At 36.7% G+C, this 22872-nt stretch overlaps 1 protein-coding gene across 2 annotated transcripts in view; it reads right to left on the reverse strand.

Annotated features, from left to right (window-relative positions):
• c4h8orf34 (chromosome 4 C8orf34 homolog) overlaps positions 1–22872 on the reverse strand; it is a 110205-nt gene that overhangs the window by 28944 nt on the left and 58389 nt on the right. For both annotated transcript variants that reach the window (XM_008108557.3, XM_008108558.3), the window contains exons 7-9: positions 22458–22624; positions 12320–12455; positions 2069–2154 (exon numbers count right to left, since the gene is read on the reverse strand). In XM_008108557.3, coding sequence (XP_008106764.2) covers positions 2069–2154; positions 12320–12455; positions 22458–22624 — 389 coding nt within the window. The remainder of the gene's footprint in view (positions 1–2068; positions 2155–12319; positions 12456–22457; positions 22625–22872) is intronic.

Raw genomic sequence — 22872 nt, forward strand, 5'->3', positions numbered from 1 at the left:
TTAGCTTTAGTTTGTGAATGTATTTGTCTAGCAAAACTCTATTCTTCAAGGTACATGTAGGCTGCTACTACCTTTTCTCAGCAAGCTGATCTGGGTCTGCAGATACACAGACTTTATAAGACAACCCTGAGAGTCCAAGAAACCAGCAAACAACTAGCAGACCACTAGAACGGCCTTGAGGAACTTATATAATGGCTGCAAAGGCCTACATGCATCTTACTCTTGTAAGGAATAGTGTATTTTTCAGAACTCTTTGGAGGGAAAGAAGACTTGACAAGCAAGACATTTATGATTTTTTTACAAGTAAAATATCTGATAAGGGCTGTTTTGTTTATTTGTTAATTATCACCATAAGATCAATCTTTGTGTCTATTGGTAATATAACTATTGTCAACTATAAACAATTTAAGATTACAGCTTTATCTAACAAATAACTGCATAAAACTGCTTGCCAATGAAAAATATTTGAAATTACTTAAAAGGGCAAGTACTTTCTTGACTACAACTTCTGCTCTAAATTGCAAAAATACTATCCTTCTGTTTATGCTATCTGTCTATCTGTTTCTTTCTGTCCCAATCTTTACTGACATTTGTTACTGGCAAGACCTTAATATTTGTTAATTGATATAGAAAACTGATGGTGAATTTTCCACAAGTGATGAAATAGTCTGGTAAACTTCAAATCTCTCATTTGAGATTTGATGATAGAGCAGAGGATGTAAACGAGAGGTCCATGGACCCATTGGGGATCCAGGAAAAGATTTCAGGGAGTTCAAAAGTTTGATGTATAAAAAAGTATACACAATATAGTGTGGAATTAGTAATATTTTTATGTAGCGTGTTCTGGGTGCAGTGGATAACTGCATGCAAAAAGGTGTATAAGGATGGTAGAGACCCTGAACTGACAAATGGACCTGGAAGGTCCTAGAACAGTAATTCTCAACCTGTGGGTCCCCAGATGTTTTGGCCTTCAACTCCCAGAAATCCTAACAGCTGGTAAACTGACTGGGATTTCTGGGAGTTGTAGGCCAACACACCTGGGGACACACAGGTTGAGAACCACTGTCCTAGAGTAAATCTTCTTGTGGAGAGAAAAAGTGGGATATAAATAAACGACATAATAATAATGTTTGCATGAAACTTTACTTTTAAAATATCAGAGCTTTGGAGTTGAGTGTTATTAGTAGGGTCTAAATATCCTAAATGCACTAGATTCTGTCTGATATTGGAAACTAAGTAAGATCAGCTCTGGTTTGTACTTGGATGGGAGCCTGCCACAAATATTATATGCTGTGTAGGCTATATTTCAGAAGGAACTGCCACACCATCTCTGAGTACTCCTTGCCATAATAAACCCTATACATTCATGGGGCTGCCATAAATCAACTGTTCTAACTGCTTTAAATTTGTTTTATTTTGACTATTTAAATATTCTTACTGTTTGAAATAGTTATAATTGATTTTATTACATGCAATACTGAAACCTTTATATATAGGGCAAATATTAATATGTACAATGTAATCCATCTCATATTATCTGACCTGAAACAGTCTCTAACTCTTTGTAAAACACTTTCCTCCTCTACCGTCTGTTGTGCATTCTGAATTTTCTGCTAATTCTGAATAAATAGGCTGCCATGGGAGAGGCATTCTGTGCTAACCAAGTTATGCATTGTTATCCAAAAAGCAGAGACAAGCACTTTAATTCTGCCAAACCTCAGCACTGTCCTGGTATCTTTAAAAGGCAATTCTACATCAGCATTTTCCACACTGTGTTAAGTGCAATCTCAACAGGGAATGCAGTGTGAGCAGAAACAAAAGTCAAGAGATGGAACTTGAACTTAAATAATAGGGAAAGAGCCCAATGAACAATTTTGTTATTGTTGCCATGCTACTATGAACTGATAAATGAGATATGAATGTGCAATTCAACCATTCATGTGAACCACTAATCTGTATAATTAAACAAAATTAACTGTGGCAATCCCAGAACATATCCTACCAACATGTATTGATAAATTCATTGAGATTCTTCCCTGTGAGATAATACTGCTTCCCCAAAACTTACCAACAGCTTCTGATACATCTTGCTCAGGGGTCTGAGAAGAAACAGACACATCCTCTGTTCTTTCTGCCAAATTATCTCCTTGAAGTCTAGAAAATTAAAATACAATAAATAAAACTGAATAGAATTGTCTTGAGTGATTCATTAAGCAAATGAACACATCGTGATTTGTACAGCAACCCATGAAGTTTTCTGTACTTGTGCTAGATTTTAGTCTCAATAAAAAATTGTTAAAATAACAGGGAACATGTATGTATCATTTGTCAAGAAGCCTCTTCAGAAGCAAAACTTTTGAAAAGGCCAAAGCTAGGCTTTCATATTCACCTCCAGCCTGTGTTATGTGCATTTGGTAGAAAATGGGCAGAGGGAGCCTCCACAGTGACAGCGGTGCTAGTAATCTTGAAAGTCGTTCTGTAGGCTGCTACCTTGAAACCTATTATGAACTATACAATAAGGTAGAATTAGCTTTCACTGCACTTATTGGCTTTTCAGTGTGATATTATTGATTTTGCCAAACTCTTCTTTACTCCATTGTAAAAAAAGCTGACTTGCTTATGCCTCACTTCACAGCAGGGCTAGGAAGCATATAGCTCTCTAGCTGTTGCTGAACTGCAAATCTCATCAACCTTTATCATTGGCTATGCTGGATGAGTCTTATGGAAGCTGGGATTCAACATCATTTGGACCATGAGAGGTTTCCCAAACTAAACAGAATAAGCATGCTAATAGTTTCTGGTTGCTTGGTAAGATTTTATGAAGAATAGAGGATTGGATTACATTACCTGCTGCTTTTCTATATGCAAAAATAACACATGTGTAGGTCATATGGGAAAAATAAAATAGCTGTAGAACAGAATTTTTATTTATGATTCTAAAAAAAACCCAGTTTACAGCACAAACATAGCATTTTCTAAGCGTAGTAATTACAGTGCATAAAGTGATAGCAAACCTGTCACTTTTTAGTTACAGTAAATTGAGAAGTATGAAAATATTTTGGCATCATTTCTTTCCTGAAATAGTTATGTTTGCTATAAATATATCAGATAATTATGAATGAAAACAACAGACTTTGGCAGAAATATGATGTCTTGCTGACATGTTGAAAAAATATCCAAATTCATAGGTGGACTTCCCTCTGCAATACCAACCGCTTGGTAGTAATTTAAGCGATGTAAAAGGTAAATGGTTGATCAAAGGCAAATAGCTTGCTTTTTATGGCAAGTAGACACAATTTGTAATTGTGATATTTGTTTTCCTACAATTGCCAAAAATTTCCATTGGTCATACAGGATGGGATTCAGTGTGTCCATTAAGCACAAGTGAAAACCATGCAGCCTTTCATGGGTCTTTTAACACTAGACAGTAACAGCATTATGATTCCACTGTTACCATCAGGGCAACAAACTATAGAATCCTGTGATTTTTGTTCTGTTCAGACAGCATTTAGAATTCTCAGCCAATCGACTGTAAACCCATGCAACTTCAAGTGGAATCACAGTACTATTATCAAGTAATGTGGAAGGGCCCATATGTTATTATAAATTCTAGCAGACCAAGCCAGAATAGGTAGTGGACTGCATGATTTTAACTCTTGAGGAAATGAAAACTGTCCAAGCTCTGTAAATATGTACATGGCAAATATGCAAACACACACACATACACTAAAAATCTAGTCAAGTGATACAAGGCAACACAGTCAGGCAACATCCCAGGGTTACCTCCTTGCCACTCTTTCTTGTCTCCACTCCCCTCCAAACTATACAACTGTTTTTACAACACAGGTACTTGTCATATCCATGACTTAGACAATTTGTGAACCACTCATTCTTACTATGTCTTATATTAAAATTGACTTTCCATCCAAATTCTGATCTCCTTGTATTCTTCATTACTACCACCTATCCTCTTGAATGTCCATGAAGTCTTAGATTTGACTCAATACTCTTCCCTAGATATTCAATCAATTGTAAATGTATCAAGAATACATCAATTTCTCACTTCACACACAGAAAGAACTCTGGCCAACTCATTTGACATCTCTAAACTTTACTACTTATCTTCTCTCTGTCCTTCCTTTATCTTCCCTTAGTAAATCTATCTTGAAACTCTGCTGCAAAATCATCCACCTCTCCCATTGCTCTGACCCCATAGTGTCACTTCTTACATGCTTTCACTGGTTTCCTGACCATTGTCATATCTAACATTAGTTCTTTATTCTTACTTTTAAAGCTTTTGATGGCATTGCTTTTACTTATTTCCCTGCCCTAATAATCTAATACCTACCAATAAATAATAAAACAATAAAACCCCCGCCTGTGATATGCTGCCCAACTAGCTCTGTCCAAAGGTCTTAAAATCCTTTCCTTTCTGTATTGCTGCCCAATAGTGTGTGATGTGTGATTTCATCTCTCTTCTTTCAAATCCTTCCCTCAAAATTTACCTTTATCATAAAGTAAACATTACCCAGGAGTGTGATGCTACAGCAAAGAAAGCAAAACTATCTTACCTTGCATTAACAGAAACATAGTTTCCAAGTCAAGGCATATAATATTCTCACTATATTATAAACTGATCAGGTCTCATCTAGAAAACAGTGTCACATTCTGGGCAATTTTAAGAATATAGATAATTTAGAACATATTTAAAATCGCATTCCACTATCTTCTAGGTTGAAGAAGCTGGGCATGTTCACCTTAGTGGATAAAAGACTTTTTCATGTAAGGAGCAAATTGAGAAACTGCAAGTCGCTTCTGGTGTGAGAGAATTGGCCGTCTGCAAGGATGTTGCCCAGGGGATGGCCGGATATTTTTAATGTTTTTACCATCCTTGTGGGAGGCTTCCCTCATGTCCCCACATGGGAAGCTGTAGCTGATAGAGGGAGCTCATCTGCGCTCTCTCCAAATTGACTGAGGGAATGACATGACTGCACTTTTTAAATACCTCAAGGACTGTTCGAGAGAAAAGGCTGCAAGTTTGTTCCGTTCCTCCACAGGGTAGAACCAGAACCAATACTTTGAAGTTAGAGGACAGATCTCAATTGAATATCTGAAGGAACATCTTAACAGCAGGAATGGTTCAGCAATGGAACCAATTGCTTACAGAGGTGATAAGGTCTTCTTTTCAGAACATCTTCAAAAACAGGCTGAACCTGCTAGAGAGGCTTTAGCTAAAGATCCTGCACTAGGCAGGGAGTTGGACTCAATGGTATGGGGCCTCTTACAATGCTATGATTCTATGTCTGAGGTAAGGTATTGATGTCTTTCCCATATGCTTAAGCCTTTCATAGAATCATAGAATAGTAGAGTTGGAAGAGACCTCATGGGCCATCCAGTCCAACCCCCTGCCAAGAAGCAGGAAATCGCATTCAAACTTTCTATCTCTCTAAACAACATTGGAAAAACCGGGGGAAATAGAGCAGAGAGGTGGTGCTAACAGCAGAGCTTGTATCTGTTCCACTGATCCCAACTCTACCTTAAGCCCCATCAGTTTTCCTCTGAGTGGTAAAATTGCATAAATAGTGGAGCAACACTGCAGGCATTCTGCTTGTTTCATTGACCTACATATACAGTAGTTTAATTGGAAAACCAGCTGCTGCAGTGAGCTGTCCATGGTCCTTATCACCTGCAGCCTATTCTGGCCTCTTGATGGAGTGTAATAACAACATAGAAGCACAAGATAAATGCCTCAGGAAAGCCAGGACTACAGCCATATCCAAGATTCTGTAATATAATCCTGGATTCCCCTGATTGAGAAAGTATTGGTTTTCACACTTTAAAATATTCAATTTTCATTATCCTTCTCTTTTAGCATAATTTAGAGATCGCTCTTATGTTGTGCTGAAATCAGACTGCTACCAGTAAAATATGTAAACCTCCATGTTAGCTTAATATGGCTAACTCTAACTTAATTAGAATTAAATTAAATAGTTTTAGATTTAACACAAGTGATCTACAGAATGCTAAATGGCTTATTCAGTCTAACTAATTACACTGTTCCAAAATCTGGTATTATGGTAGCAATCACTGAACAAATATAAAAATAAGAGATACGCTGCTATTTCTAGGTCCTACTTTTCTTAGGATTGCAAAGTAAGTCTACATTTCTTTCTTGCTCAGAATAAGTACTGCGAAATTAGAAGACACATTGGGAAAATTTGAAAAGAAGTAAACTGGGGACAAGTGAAGAAAAAATATGTGAGGGCAGGGGCAACCACCCTCCACCCGCTCTTCCCATACAAATAGATGAGCACGCAGTGTTGGGACAACCAAAAGCCATAACTTGTTTATTGGTTACAATGGAACAGGGTTTGTTTTGGGCTAGGAAGGAAGGGCAAGCTGAAATTCTGAATGCCTATCAGCATAGCTAGTTGTGAGGACTGCCATTTTCAGAAGATAGTATAATAATACACATGCTGTATGAATGAATGTTTTCAAAAGGTTGTTTCCAGCTCCTACTTTTGGGACAAAAGAAGTTTAAAGTAGGAGCTGGAAGCAACCTTTTGAAAGCATATCATTTTTACAGCCCCTCCCCACAAAGTTTACTGAGTCTAAGTCTACCAATATGCTATTCAGTCATTATAAGATACAACACAGAAGGTTACAGAACAGTAGCAAAGCAAAGTATTTTTCGTGTTATTGTATTTTCCAGATTAATAGGGTCAAACTGTGAAATCTGCTGTTGAAAACTGAAGCAGCACTGTTTCCACCTGTGTAAACATGCCTCATCTCAAACCTTGTCTCATTTCCTCTCTTCTACACTCTTTATTGAAAACTTAAATTATTCAAAAAGTGCCTTATTCTCGCTTTCATTATATGAATAAGGTCAGACTATTCCCAAGATAGTAAGCTTAATTGTGTACTTATTTGTGCAAATTAATGGTTTCACTAGCCATATTCAAAACTTTAATTGAAAATGTTGTTTTCCTATCCTATATTATAGAACCTATACAAATTCCTCGCTAGCTACACAAGTATATTGTGCATTGGAAGTCTGTGTACTTTTTCTATGTATTTTTTGCATTTTCAATACCTGTGAATGTAGATAACTTATGCATTTAAATAGGCACACAATGTACCTATTTCCTAAAGGCACAAACATGGAAATAACATTTTCCTAGGATCACAAAATCTGTGAAAAGGCATAATAATCTATTGCTTTTATAAAATGAGGATTATGCTGTCTACAGCTATTACCCACTACTTGCTTAAAGCCATTATCCCGAATAGCAAAAGGTAATTTCCCGGAATTGTGCACAATTTATTCCATATATTACTAAATCCAAACCTGAGAACTCATCATGGTCTGAATCTGACCATGACGTCTAAGAGACTTTCTCCCTTCATCTGTTTTTCATTCACATTTGCTCAGTGGAAAATTCTGGATGGCGCTGTTTACCTTGTCTGTTGTAAACAGGCTCCCATAACTACAGTAGGACTGACTAGAGCGGCTCAAGCTTTATTGCATTGTTGCTGTTGCAAATGGACACTGATCACAGCTAAGATCCACACTTTTATATCATGCCACAATGTCTATAGATTGTAATTTTGTATAAAGTCATTTGAAACTACAACCCATAAGCAGGTAGCTATTATTAAACTAGTCTACTGTGACTGGGACCTACTGGACTAGTGGCTGTAAAATCATACTGCCACCAACTAAAGATTTAAGAAAAAAATAAGTATACAGTACTGTTGGATTTTCTTTCTTTAACTAGAATTACATTTGTCAAAGCTAACAGAAAGTGTTTGCAGACATTTGTCATTTAAAGTACGAAAACAATATTAAGTCAAACCCAGCAGGAACATTTAATTTTTAAATAGACTGAGTAATGGAGGCAGAATTAAGACTTCAGTTTTTCCTTTTTTCCCCCCCTCACACAGAGAACACTTCTTTGTGAGAGACTCTGTAACTCCTTACAACAGGCAATGTTTTGATTATCACATCACGTGTTGTTCCTGGATTTACTCAGTGGGAAAATGTGGTCAGCTAGGGAAATTCTATGCCCTATGAGATTTTGGTTAAGCTGCAACATAAATCTCCTGTCTTATGTTGTTTGTTTCCCATGACAAAGCTAGGATTTTGGAAATAATGAGACTTAGCCGTTTCCTTCAAAAGAGAAAATTCACAGGGAGTTCACCATGAAATTGATTTAGCAGCATGGGATTCAAAATGGTCGCAGTTCTTTTTATTGTACACATTTTTCATTAACTACAACTGAAACCAACAGGAGTCAAACTCTGTGTGTAACTCTTGCTTTTTGGAGCAGCTTTATAATTTTCCTTCACCATATTTTCTTAGAAATGTGCCCGCTAAAGTTCAATAGGACTCATTTCCATTATGTGCACTCAGGACAGAGGACATGCATAAAAATCTGTTTATTCAGAAGTATATTATATATAATTCAATTGGACATATTTAACACAGGAGGAGGTTTCCTTCCTTCACACCATAATCCATTCAACTCATGACCTTCTCCATATTTCATTTCAAAGGAACTGTGTTGCTCTCAAAATGTAACTCATAGTAAAGTTAATAGTAAAGAGTTGAAGGAACTGAAATCTATAGACATATGAAGGACCCGTGTGTTCCTCAATTCCGTAAAATGTATGAGGTATATATGTATTTTTATGAAACTAAGTTATAAGCAACAGTAATTACAGATATATTTAAAACGTACAGCAACAAAAATGGGGAAAAAATATGCCGGTTATCATAAGAATTTTCTGAAGAATGGGTCTTTCATATCCACTGGGATTTGGTTGCAAGACCCATCTACCCCCCGACCTATGAATACCAAAATCCATGCATGCTCATGCCCCATAATATACAAAATGATACATTATAAAATCAAGGTAACTTCAGGAAATAAAAATAACATTTTCACTAGCATTTACAGTGTCATAATTTTTTTACTCTTGATCCAGCGAGTTCTAGGTTCCTATCTATTCTGAAATTATATCCACTTCCTTTGACCAAACTTGCATGTTTATAAACATTTTCCTGACTTTCATGAATCTGTTGGCAAAAGCCCATAAGAAAGAGGTCTTCAATCTACCACACAACATCAAGAATACACATAAAATAATATATGCCCTAGCTTCACCTTGATTACTTCCTCATCTTGTGTGATTTACCTATACAAAATATAGAGGGAAATATTTTGCTGTTTAATTCTTTGAAACCAGAGGATCAGCAATAAAGGTTTGGTTGGGATATTTAAGGATTAAGAAAGACTTATTAAACACTTCTATTTTCCCACTGGCTCATTACTGTCACCATAAGCATGAGCTGCAACCTTGGGAGGAAGAAACATCTGGTAGCTTTGGTAAGTGCTGCTACTATAGATTTTTTTCCTTGAACATATGCTGCACCCCTGAGGTTTACCAACAGCTGGATGAGGACTTCTATATGCTGTTACACCTTCAAACTGATTCTTTTCTGATCCATTGTATTTTAAACGTAGTAGAAACACTGAATTGGGGGTGCAAATATTCCCTTAAAAGCAGTGGGGAAGAAACAATACACCCAAACTATAACAGTGATAGAGTAAATCTGAGATTATGGCACACAGAAACAGTCTCACGTAAGATTACAAGCAGTCCCCAAGTTACAAACAAGATAGGTTCTCTACGTTTGTTCTTAAGTTGAATTTTTATGTAAGTTGGAACAGGCCCCTGTTATGAAATTTCACCTCACTTTCTGTTCCTATGATAATTGTATTTTGAAAAATTGTTGTTGTGAAAACAAGGATTGGTGATAAAGCTTCAGTTGAGACACCTTTTCCCCATGACCACTCTTAGAGGACTGAACTTCCCTTTCCAGGAGTAGATTTCCTCTCACTTTCTGTTGTCTCACCCCTGCTCTTAACCCAACCCAAAAAACCCTGGATCAATTTTTCCATGGGTCAATATAACTACTATACCTTAACTCTTATATAAAAAGAAACTATCTCCTTCTTGGATTTGAGTTGCAAAACCTGAGAAGTAGTCCATCTCAAGAACCTAAAAAAAAAAATACTAACCCCCTCTACCCTCTCTGTGGTGCTGCCTCTTCTGGCCTTTTTGAATGCCTGAGTGGGAAAGTGGTGGAAGCAGCAGCCAAGGGTGGCCAACCCACCCAAAGCAGTGCTGGCACTTTCCCTTCTCTGCTGACCTATCCATGAATCATATCAAAATCCATAACATTAGTTCCAAAATTTGACCTCAATTTTTACATGAGGTTGACTTATAGAACGAGTATACATAGTACTCATGACTTTTGCCTTCCTGTTTTAAATATATCTTTGTACTATAGCAAGTTTTCCTTCAATAACTCTGATTTACCAGTTTTCTACACTCCAGAAGCTTCCTCGTCCCCATTTCATGCTCTGCAATCAGACAAATTGTAATTTACTCAGAATTTGTGCTACAGCCAAGGGACAGTCAAACTCCCTTTTTAAAAATATAGATCTCCTTGTCACTCATGAACAATAACATTATGTTATGTATTTGGATCCCTGGGTAAACAATGATTAGTATATTGTTCCTTCTGACTTCCTCAAAGACTAAGAGTGCAGTCTTTCAGAACAATTACAAGTTGCGTAAATAGCAGCCTCAATATTTCTGGATTGTAAAACCAAAGCTTAATTCATATAGTAAGGTTTAAACCTTAAACAAGCAAAACAATTTTGTTTTTTTTTTGTTGTTTTTTTTTGAATGACAGCCCCACACTACTCCTTTGCAAGCAAGGTTATAGATAATTTCTGGAAGTCTTATTCAACTAGCCTCCCCAAATAAAGAGCCTTCAGGAAGTGGCAGCTTGAAAACAAAGAGAATGACAATTATATATAAAAGCAAATGGAGTTGAGCTCCGTACAACCAAGGATTACTTTTGGTTGCAACTAAACACTGGGACATTGCTACATGTAACAAAAGTAATTGATTTAGCCAGAACTACAACTTGAAACTTTTTCAAAACTAAGCATTCTCTTTTTTTAAAAAAATCAGAAGTCATGCAGTTATTGTTGCCTTCTTAGGTGATTTAGCTGCTTTACTTTTTGGCTATCGTATTCTAGATGGAAAAAATAACCACCAAGTGCCAAAGCCAGAAATATTTCATATTGATTAGATCCCTTCCAATGGGATAGTGTTGTAAGGCAACTGTGTGAAATCCCAGTAGAAAGTCATGCAGCCAAATCTTCATTTATACAGGTGCATTTTTGAGGTCATATATACCCTTGATCATCTTTGAAAAGCCAAAGAAACACAGGTAACTAATCAAATTCAGGCACAGAAATACCTTCAAGCTGTGACGGAAAATTTATATGTACTTGTAACAATTGTTTATACAGTTAGTGTGAAGAGGTGTTATGTGCAAAAACTTCAAAAGCCCTATTCCAATCCCAGATCAGGTCAACTGGCTGAGAGCCAAAAAAAGTGGAATAAAAGCAGGAAAGCTATGGCATCCAAAGATCTATTAACTTCTGTTCAGCTAAAGACAGTCTTTACGAACTTGCTATTTCGTGACAGTTGAAATTTTGAGTAAGAATATTTTTGGAACCATCGTGATACAGTGGTTTGAACGCAAGATCTGAACTCTGGCGCAAGTCCCCGTTTAGTAATATACTCACATAAATTACCTTTATGTCAGTATATTCTCCCTCATTTGATCTGCTCACATCGCGACCTGTTCTATCATCAATCACGTGCCTAAGATTGCACTCCAATCCTAACTGGTGGCATAGAACAGATATATAAAATGCCATTTCCTCTAATACTGTTGAGTACTTAGTTTTTCTAAATCTCACTAAAGCCTAACAGAATTGTTTCCACTCTAAAAATGTAGGGATGTCATGTATCCCAGCAATATCAGGACCAACTTCAGTATGGATTTTTCCGCCATGCGTAAAGGGCCTTAGACTCAACTCAAAGGCATATAACAACAAAAAGGATAGCTTAGGCTCCCAGTCAAATCACAAGTGTTTCTCAAAAATGGCCGCCACGACTGTGGCTTTTTTGGTCTGAACCCTGTCAGTAGTCCCCATCAGAACAAAGCCAATGAAACAAGGCAATACACATATATAAATCTCATTGATTTAATAAATCCAGAATCTGAGTTTCTTAAATTAATTTCTAATAAATGGTAATTCAAGGCAGGGACTATATTTTCATGGAAATTGGGAAACATAGTATTCTATCCAATGTTGAGACAAGACTGCTTAACATGGATTTGAAATACTAAAAGAAATATGAGAATGAAAGGCTATTTTTCCTTTACCTGGCACATCTTGCACAGATGTTCAATGTAACCTTGGCTTGTGGTTCAGCTGTATGTGTACCTCGTGTTTGATTAAATTTGCTTCCAGAAGAAGTGACACCAGTTACCCCTTCCATTCTTAAATCATCAAGATCCTCTATAAATTAAAAAAGAAAAGAAAAGCCAATACAGAGTTAAAGAAATACTGAGTAAACAACCGCTTCTTAATGTTTGAACTATTTGAGATTTTTCAGTGGTAAAACAGAGAACTGTGAAAACAAGCAAATTGATATATACACACACACACACACACACACACACACACACACACGCATGCATATATACACAAGACATAGTCTCAATATATGCTTAAATTATTTAACATATGTGAGATAAATTAATATGTATAAAATGAGAGGTTTGAGTACACTATGGATATCTCATATAGAGGTCACATAAATGATCCAATGGGGGGGGGGGAAATTATTTATTCAATCCCAAATGATTAACTGACATGAAGTTAGCTTTAATTCATGGTCACTATGGGCTGTCTATGATATCTTCAGAACTCTTCTCTAACACCACATTTCAGAATTTAGTTTTCATTGCCCATCTTTCACAACTGGACACAGAAACTGGAAAGACAACAGTATGGATGATTCTGACTTTGGTATTCAGTGACACATCTTTGTACTGAGGACCTTATCAGGTTTCAATGCCAAATAAGATCCTTAGCCTGCTGCTGATATCTGTAATACAATCACAATGTTGATTGACTAAGCAAAGGTAAAGGCAAAGAATTAAAGTCAATTATATAATCTGGGGTCATTTTTTCTTGTGGTATTCAGCTATAACAATTTTTCTTCCTGGAATTTTGCTGATAGTCACTTTGATGTAATCTACGAAACAAGTTGATTTTCTTCTGCAATTCTTTGTCTTGTTCCATTATAGAATGTATGTTTCAAATATTATATTTCGTGTCTCTTCCTTTTTTTGAATCCAGCTTGTATACTGTACTCCATATATGGCAAAAGGCTTTGGTGTAAAATTTTGAGTCTTCAGAACAACTTCTGTCCAATTTTATATTTCCTTAAATTTCTTTAAGGCAGTGATTCTCAACCTGTGGGTCCCCAGATGTTTTGGCCTTCAACTTCTAGAAATCATAACAGCTGGTAAACTGGCTGGGATTTCTGGGAGTTGTAGGCCAAAACACCTGGGGACCCACAGGTTGAGAACCACTGCCTTAAGGAAACTAGAAAACAGTCAGCAAGACCAGCATGCTCTGGTTGTCCTATATTCAACTGTCACAGATTTCAGTAGCCCAAATGTTTGCTGCATTCATTGTCTTTCAATTTCCTAAACCCATAAGCCACAAAGCGGTCATAGGAACATCACGCATAGTCTCTATTGTATGTCAATTTGTTCCAAATAGACCTTCTTCACTTTTTTATAATTGACCACGGGACAGATGGATTTGTCAAGAAAAACGTGTCTCCCTCTCCATAAATATTAGTAAAACTCAGGAGGGAAAGAGATGTTGATACGCAGACACATAAGTTAAGGGGGGCCTATCAACTGGGATACTGAGATGTCTATAGAACAAAGAGAGAGAGATGGGTGTGAGGGGGGAGGGGGGAAGAGGGGCAGGAAACATTAGATGGTATGACATGTTTTGCCAAGAATGGTACTAGCTTTCTCTTTTTCTGAGCTTAGTCTGTATGCTTTTCTCTCTGGGATTTTTGTCCCCAAAATTCTGGCTTATGAAAGTAGAATGCCATCAGTTTTAGTAGTCCACAGGATGTACCATCTTGACAGTACTTACCCTAAAAAATTTCCCTTCACTTGTACTTGCAGCATCGAAATCTATAAAAAAATTAAAATTTACTCCTACTCCTGTCAAAGTAATATGGGAAATCAGAAAGTAGTGGCAGCAACTCTATTTGGTAAAAACTATCCATATTTCCCATATTGATCAAGGTCTGGCAGAGTCTTTCCGTAAAAGGAGGTATATGTGACATTGGCTAATTGGCAAGCCTGGAAGCCAAAGAATTTATGGTCTTTGCTGTTTTATGTCAAGGTCCTCCACTGGACAAATTTAATTCAAACTCATCATGATGCTGTGGGTGCAACTGAGCAAATTAAACAAATTTAAAATAAAAACAAACTATAAATATACTTGAAACATGCAAAGATTTGTTCCAGGATGGAGAGAGGAAAACTTGGAAAGATGGAGGCTAACCGTGTGATTGCTCGTATATTGTTAATGAATTCATTCGCAAATAAAGATGAGATTTGTTTATTACTGGATAATATAAGCACTGGCAAATAAACGGAGATAAGAACACAGAACATTATATGTATCAACAACACCAAGAAGTTTACATGTCCATTTTTACAGCACTAGGAATTACATTAGCAATATACAATCTTTGCAGTGATTAGTGACTAAAGAATATTTGCCCATACAGAAAAATTGTAAGATGAAACAATGAAAATCTCAAACCTCTGGCTGCACATTTATTTTATGTGGTGCTGCCTCATTAGTGATGTGAATATTCTTAATTATTTGGTATTTTCATCATTGGTTCTTTTTGGTATAACCTGTCTTATTTTGTTTTTCAAGAAAGCAAAATAAAAAGGAGTTAAAAATCAGTTATAACAACAATTTTATTACAAATTGCAAATGTGTGGTTTGCAATATGAATAGATAATTTCACCCATAGAATTTCAACATATTTCCATTGGATGGAAGACATTACTTTGCGTTTTTCCTCCCAAAACCTTCAGAAGTCTTTTTTGCTCAATAAAAAAACAGTGGGCCATTGATATATTCTGGGATTTGGTTTCAGAATCCCATGGATACCAAAATCTGTAAATGCTCAGGTCCAATTTTATACAATGGTGTAATAAAATGGTGTCCCATATATGAAATATCAATATCAAGTTTATTTTTTAATTAAAAATATTTTCAAAAAAATATGTGGATATGAAGGACTGATTATACACACTACATTAAATCTAATGTGTAGGATAATTTTTATTAAGACCCTGTTAGCCTTTTCAATACAACTACCATTTGCCTATTAGTACATTAGTGAATCCATACAGAAAACACATTAGTGCCCTCAAGTGGCAAACAACCTAATGTCAGAAATAATGTTATACTAAAAGGTTACTCTGTGATATTATTAACTTTACTAACTCAGTATATAAATTCTTTTTTCAAAAAAGTTTTAAATTTCTAAAGTATGCCTATACTCGTTACAATTTAGCTCTCTTCAAGTACCTTATATATGTTTGCTTCTTCCAAAAACAAATACTGTATATCCAAATATCACACTTTAGGGCAGCTTTCATCAGCAACACCAGAAAAAGGAGACAAAGCCATGTGGCAACCCCCTTGACTTTCATCATCGACTGCTAACAACAAAGATTTAAAGGTGAAAGGTAGGTGGGGCTTAATATGTGTATCAATTGTACAGAAACTGGTGAACCTGCCACCAACATTTGCTTATACCCAAGAGCAGTGTTTCTCAAACTTTGCTCCTCCAGCTGGCAATGTCCAGCTGCTAATGTTCTATTCTGTAGACTAAAATATAAAGATGGAAAAGACAAATGTGTATCTAAGAAAATGGGAATCATAAAAGAGGTACTTAACGCACAGTGAAGTGCCATATCATTTATTTTCTTCAGCATGTCTTGAGCACATTTGACTATCTTGAGATCTTTCCCCATCAATGCTGGAAACAATGTAAAGTATCTCACTATAAAAGAGTTAGACTATGAGAATTCAATCTACATTAAGAATACGAAAAGAATTTTCGATCCAACTTGTATCACTGCAATTTGGGAGGGGGGGAGAAAGCGAGAGACCCCCCCCCTGCTTCCCTCCCCCACCCCTCCCCCGGTCTATCTCAACTAAGGAATTTCAACAGGGCTTATTTTGGAAAAGCAAATATATGAAAAATCTACTACTGCCAAAATCTCCATTAAGGTAACTAAAAACTCTTTTCTCAATCATATTATAGAGTCTTGTTACATTAAAACACTGTGTCTTAAAGTGTTACATTGGCACAGGCCATGTTCATTTCAATAAAGCCTTTGCTTCAGTAACATTTTTCAAAAAGTAACAGCAGATCTTCTCAAGTGGCTCACAACTGCCAGGTCAGGCCCATTATCTGTGGAAATAGAAAATCTCTACAATGAATTGAATTGGAGGAAATATGCTTTTTTGTATTAATATTCTATTAAGAGAAATCAGCTTTTGAAGTGGAAGCCATCTGAGGAAGCACCATATTATCTGTGGGCCCCATATTCTGCAAAGCACAAGGCTGCAGCTGTTACTTAATAAATCAAAATGGTAAAATTTGTGGAGAGATTTAAGGCAGCTCCATTGTGGCATAATATACAGACTGGCCTTGTACTTGGATGGACAAAGATAAAAGGCTAGGAGGGATAGACAGTTGTAAGAAACATGTAAATAATGTAGAAGTCAATGCTCTAGAAGTGTAATCACCTCCCCAAGGCCATTGTGCTATAAGGGGGATAAGAAAGCATCTTGGGGGAGAAATGTTAAGCCATGGAACAGGGAGATACTCCAGATACGTGGAATAGAATGCCAGAAGACAAGTGCAAAAGAATAAATTCAGCACTGAAAGAAAAGGTGCTGCGAATTTTGAAATAATCAGTTTCTATTGATGATTGATACTCTTGCCAGCTACTGCTCCGCTTTCTGGAGGCGATATGGAACAGGCAAGAAGTTATCACTGTATACATTATTGGTTAATAATGCAGCTTCAAACCTCTACCGGCCTGGTTTTTGCTTGCAGTCCTGTGTTTATGGCAGAAATTTAGAATGATAAGCATTGAAAGAAATCAGTAATTGTACCAAAAGAATTTGGCTCTGTTTTGGATTCACAATAGTGCCAACTCTGTATGTACTCAATTTTAATAACAAATTTTGAACGTGCATCTGATGTTTAATCTTTGTTTGGTGTATTTAATATGTAATTTTTGGAAATATGTTTTAATACATGTATTTTAAATAATGTTTTAGATTAATGCATGTTTTAGCCATGCTGTAACCCACCTCAGAGCTCCGATGGCGAAGTGTGTTAAAGCGCTGAGCTGCTGAACTTGCAAACCGAAAGCGGAGTGGGAGCGGAGTGAGCGCCTGCTGTTAGCTCCAACTTCTGCTAACCTGGCAGTTCGAAAACATGCCAATGTGAGTAGATCAATAGGTACCGCTCCGGCGGGAAGGTAATGGCGCTCCATGCAGTCATGCCAGCCACATGACCTTGGAGGTGTCTACGGACAACATCGGCTCTTCGGCTTAGAAATGATGAGCACCAACCCCCAGAGTCAGACATGACTGGACTTAACGTCAGGGGAAACCTTTACCTTTACCTAACCCACCTCGAGCCGTGAGGAGAGGCAGGCAAAAATAAAAATTATTATTATTATCATTTTTACAATAAAACATATTTTGTTTACCAGGCTGTAAGTAAAACTTTCCATTAGTGAAGTTCTATTAGTGTAATCATCTAATTTAAATATTGAGTGTGCTAGTTTTATATTTACACAAATCCTTGAATCTCTGATCTCATACAGCTTTACAGTTTTCTTTTCCCTCAGGCTACTTGCTCTTCAGTATAACAAAAAACTTTTTCTAATTAGGCTTATCTCCCTGGACTCTGTGCCAGAATAAATCAGAAGCACAGTCTTCTGCATTTTACTTGGAAGAAAGCTCTGATAGGATTTCGTTCCATCTAAGTGCAGACATGATGGTAACCTTGACCTCCCAACTCAAGAGAATAAGGAAGACATTATATACTGCAATTTAGAGGAATATATTATTGTTAATACAATAAAAGGACTTTTTATATGCATGAAGCTATAAAGTACTATTTCTGGATCAATCCTTCCTTTACAAATTTTAGCACAATTGAAATTTACAAAGTCATCAGAGGTCAGCATAATACCTCACCCTTTGATTTTAAATGTACATATTATAAATCCTGATCCCAATTCCTGCAAGTAATTGCACTGAGTTAAGACTAATTCATAAAATTACTTAAATACTACCTTTGCTATCTTATTTTGAAATGTAGTATTTTATATTTTATTGCTTTTTTATTTTACTGCTTCATGTCATGAGAATTTTTACTAGAAAGCATTGGAAAAATATAAATAACTCAATAAATTCAACTAATAGTAGATTGAGCTAAGGGATTACTGGTAAGGCAGTTTTCTTTACCTAAGGTTGCTTATGCAAAGCTAATTTATCCTGATTAAAAATTCAGGATGTGAATTTAAGAAATCCAATTCACTTCAGAGTGCCTACACAGGCATCTCACGAACTGTCTGGAAGCTGCAACAGTGATCACTATAATCCACTAAGTGCAGTTCAAGCTAATCTACAGATGGTCCCCCCCCTCCACACACACACACACACACACACACTTCCTCAGAAAAAATTGCTTCTCAGCACTTGAGTGGACTACAGCAAGGCAGGAGCCTGTTACAATCAAGCATTCCCATGGGAATGAAGTGATTTCCCTTCCAGGGGAAAGACATTAGTTTACCTTCTGGTCAAGCTGTGATCTTCTTTCTTACTCCAACTGTTGCAGTGTTAATTCTGCCTACATCGGGCATCCCCAAACTGCGACCCTCCAGCTGATTGCGCCTCCAGCTCCCAAAGCCCTAGCCAGCTTGTTCAATGGTCAAGAATTCTGGGAATTGACAAACCAAACAGCTGGAGGACGTCGGTTTGAGGATGCCTGGTCTACAATACTACTCTGCATTTGGCATTTAGCTTCTTCCTGTGCAGTGTTTATACACAGGTGAGCTTCAGTAGATTTTGGCATGTGATCCAGAATTTTGGTCAGTTTTTTAAATCACACTTACCAGCTAAATCCATATTAAAGATCACACTTATGGAGAAGTTTTCTAGACCTCACACCAGTATAAAACTGGCTTTTAGTGCAGGAGGGCCCTCAGTCTCCTTCCCTAATATTTGCAATTTAGCCTGTGATTTGTCATCTATAGAAAAATACAATATTGAACTGTCTTTCCTTTTCTAATTTAAGTAACCAAGATCTGATGGCAAGTGAACTATTTTTTGGAGTTGGGACCTACTTGCCCTACAAAAGTATAGCATATTAAGCTAGTAGTAACAAATTTAGCCTTCCCGCATTTAGCCTTCTGGGGTAGAATAAGGTGAGAGGAGGAGGCTGGCTACTCTACACAGATAGATAGGGTTTTCATCTGAATCCACGTGTCTCTTTCCCAGTCTAAGTCTCTGACCATTAGCCGTCATGTAATTTATTTACTATGCTAATAAAATCAAATGAGAAAAAACTTTTTTAGAAAATTGAAAAGTCATTTTGTGACCTTTACTAAGCGTTTCTATGTTACATAGAAGAGAATGTAACAGATGTCTCGTGCTAAATACAGCATCAGTATATGTCACAAACTCAGCATTTACTAAAACTCATTATAATGCTAATTAAAATAGCATAAATTATCTTGAGCATATATGCTGAGCATATCAGTAACCTTCATTATTAAAACAAAATAAAAGAGATATCGCTGAGAGCAATCTAATAGTTCAACAACACCAAAAGAAAGAGAAATTTTTCCCTTAAGACAGATTCTTATTGAAGCTTTCATTCAGGGTATTTTTTTTTGTTCATTGTTTTGGTTTTTTTTTTTCAAAGAAAACTTGTCTGCTGAAGAAACACTAGGCATCAACCCCTTCATGTGGCAAAGGATTGGGGTTTAAGGAAGAGCACATCCTGAAAGACATTGAATATTTATTTTCAAAGTCCAAATTGCAAGACAAGATTGGTAGGCAAGCTGTCAAAGAATCTTGTTTAAAGCTGCAGTCAAAAGGTAGCACTTGGGCAAACACTCACAAAAAGAAAAGAAAAATCTTACGAAGTACACAACTGGAAACAGATTAACAAAATGTGTACACAAATTTACAATGAAATTAACAGCTTGAACTCCACAGATGCTTTTTATCATTAAACTTATCCAAACAAAGCAATTACTGAAAATTGAATTATTGGTTCTGCTCCAGAGACATCAGTTTATATCGACAATATAAGCTAATATCTCTGGAGCAGAGCTAGAATTTTGGCACTGAATAATTTCTTTGTTTGGAGAAACATAATGATAGCAAAGACCTGTGAGATACCCAAGTCATTTGCTGGATCCAAATGTAATCAGTCTAAAGATTTTTCAAAATAGGCCTGTATCAAAAACCTGTGTTAATTATAACTTCTATTTCGTTTGCCATTATTCGTCATCTCTGTAAATCAGTACAGGCAGTCCCCAAATTACGAACAAGATAGGTTGTGTAAGTTTGTTTGTATATATACACACACACATATAGACACACACATACACACACACATATAAGCTTTGGATAGCTGTTGCCTCATTCTTAACTATGAGTTGTTTGTAAGTCTGATATTTGAAGTTGGGGACTGCCTTATATGACTTCATTTTTCTATATGAATTACAACCATTTCCACTTCGTAAACTGCTGTCTAGCTGTCTATAACTGTGATATTTATTTCTCATTCTGATCTTGTATTTATGTACATATTTTGTTATTCTGTTTGTAGCTGTGAGCTTTGTAGCATATTTTTGTGCTGCTAGAGAATCATGTCAGTCACTTCTGCTCTTTTTCACTGAAGTTTGCAAAGAACCTACAAGGTTACCTTGAACAGTTTGAAAATCGCTTGTCTGCAGGACTGCTGTTGATTTCCCATATCAATTTCATGGAATCTCAAGATGGCATATAAAAACAAGAAGGGATCATAGTACTGTAGTAAACTACATACTCTGACAGCATAGCATCCTAGAATCCCTGACTTGTACTTTAATGAGATCCTGTGACAGGTGATGTGAAATCTCTCTCCCTGCGGCCCTTGAATGCTAGTGTCAATCATAGTAGTAAATATTAGACTAATATAGCAAAGCAAACCCAACTTTGTATAGTACAATTTTCACTGTTCCTAAGGACAGGCAATCCATTAGGGTCTATTGAAAGAAATTCAATAATGTTATTCATAAACTTGTATCATCAGGCAACATTAAAAGCTTTGTATGAAATTTCATCTAGATTGTGACCATGAAACCATGGTGAAGTCAGGGAGATTAATTCACACTGATTCAATAAATTAAAAATTGAGATAAGATTTACCTTTAAGAAGACTTTTAGCAACAGCCAAGGTTAGACAAACAGCTGACATTGTGGAAAATAGTCTAAATGAACAAGAGACACCAGCGAAGGCTATGTGATGTTATGGAAAGGCTAAAATTAGTGTGACATTGTGAAAAAAATGATTATGTTAATAATGCTGCAGGATAAAATATTCTATTAGCAACAGATTAGTTACTCAAATTGCATCAGGCTTTAATTAAGACTGCAGGGGCCCCTGGTGGCACAGTGTGTTAAAGCGCTGAGCTGCTGAACTTGCGGACCAAAAGGTGCCAGGTTCAAATCCCGGGAGTGGAATGAGCGCCCGCTGTTAGCCCCAGCTCCTGCCAACCTAGCAGTTCGAAAACATTCAAACGCGAGTAGATCAATAGGTACCGCTCCAGCGGGAAGGTAACGGCGCTCCATGCAGTCATGCCGGCCACATGACCTTGGAGATGTCTATGGACAATGCCGGCTCTTCGGCCTAGAAATGGAGATGAGCACCAACCCCCAGAGTCGGTCACGACTGGACTTAACGTCAGGGGAAACCTTTATCTTTACCTTTAATTAAGACTGCACCGTAGATTACATCCAAAAGTCATTTGTGACTCCAGATTGCAATGGAATTATTGGTAGCGATGGGTAAACTGTCTTGCAGTTTACTGTATTTCTGCTATTTAAATTTAAATTCCTAGATGCAAAACCTCAGCATTGTTTTTCTGCTTGCATATGCATATAAACATTGCAAAATCCACAAGGACCTGTCAAATGAGAACAGTGATTTTGGGCAGAAATAACTCTCCAAAGAACAACTTAGAAATAAAAGGATACCTTGGAAACATTTTAATGATGCACATGCTTGTTCCCATACATATTCACACGGGAGAAGATGATAATAAATGTTATAATAATGAGAGAGATTAAATGACTACAGTTTTTAAAAATTACCCAGCAGTTCCATTGCATCATCTTCATTGTCAATATCTTCTTCTGTTACTGAAGGAGCTGTACTTTGTACAGAATCAAACGAATCCTGAGAAAGCATAGCAGCCAGTAGCTTCTTATGTTGCTGTTGCTGATGTTTCAGTCCTTTGGTCTTTGGCTCCATCTTTAAACTAAACAAGAAAGAATTTCCTCCTTGATTTTCCAGTTTCTCCATACATGACACATAGCAAGATTCATTCCCTCAGAAGGAAGTAACATTTTAATCAATTCTTTTTTTAAAAAAATTATAGGCAGTACGAAATCCATTCAAAAGGAGCCACCAGAACTTCATTATAAGGGCATGTGTCTTGGTGTGTGTGTGTGTGTGTATTACTTTTTACTATGTAAATGCAGTCTTAATCACTACCAAAAGCTGTGC

The sequence above is a fragment of the Anolis carolinensis genome, chromosome 4 (assembly GCF_035594765.1).
Source record: "Anolis carolinensis isolate JA03-04 chromosome 4, rAnoCar3.1.pri, whole genome shotgun sequence".
Lineage (NCBI taxonomy): Eukaryota > Metazoa > Chordata > Lepidosauria > Squamata > Dactyloidae > Anolis > Anolis carolinensis.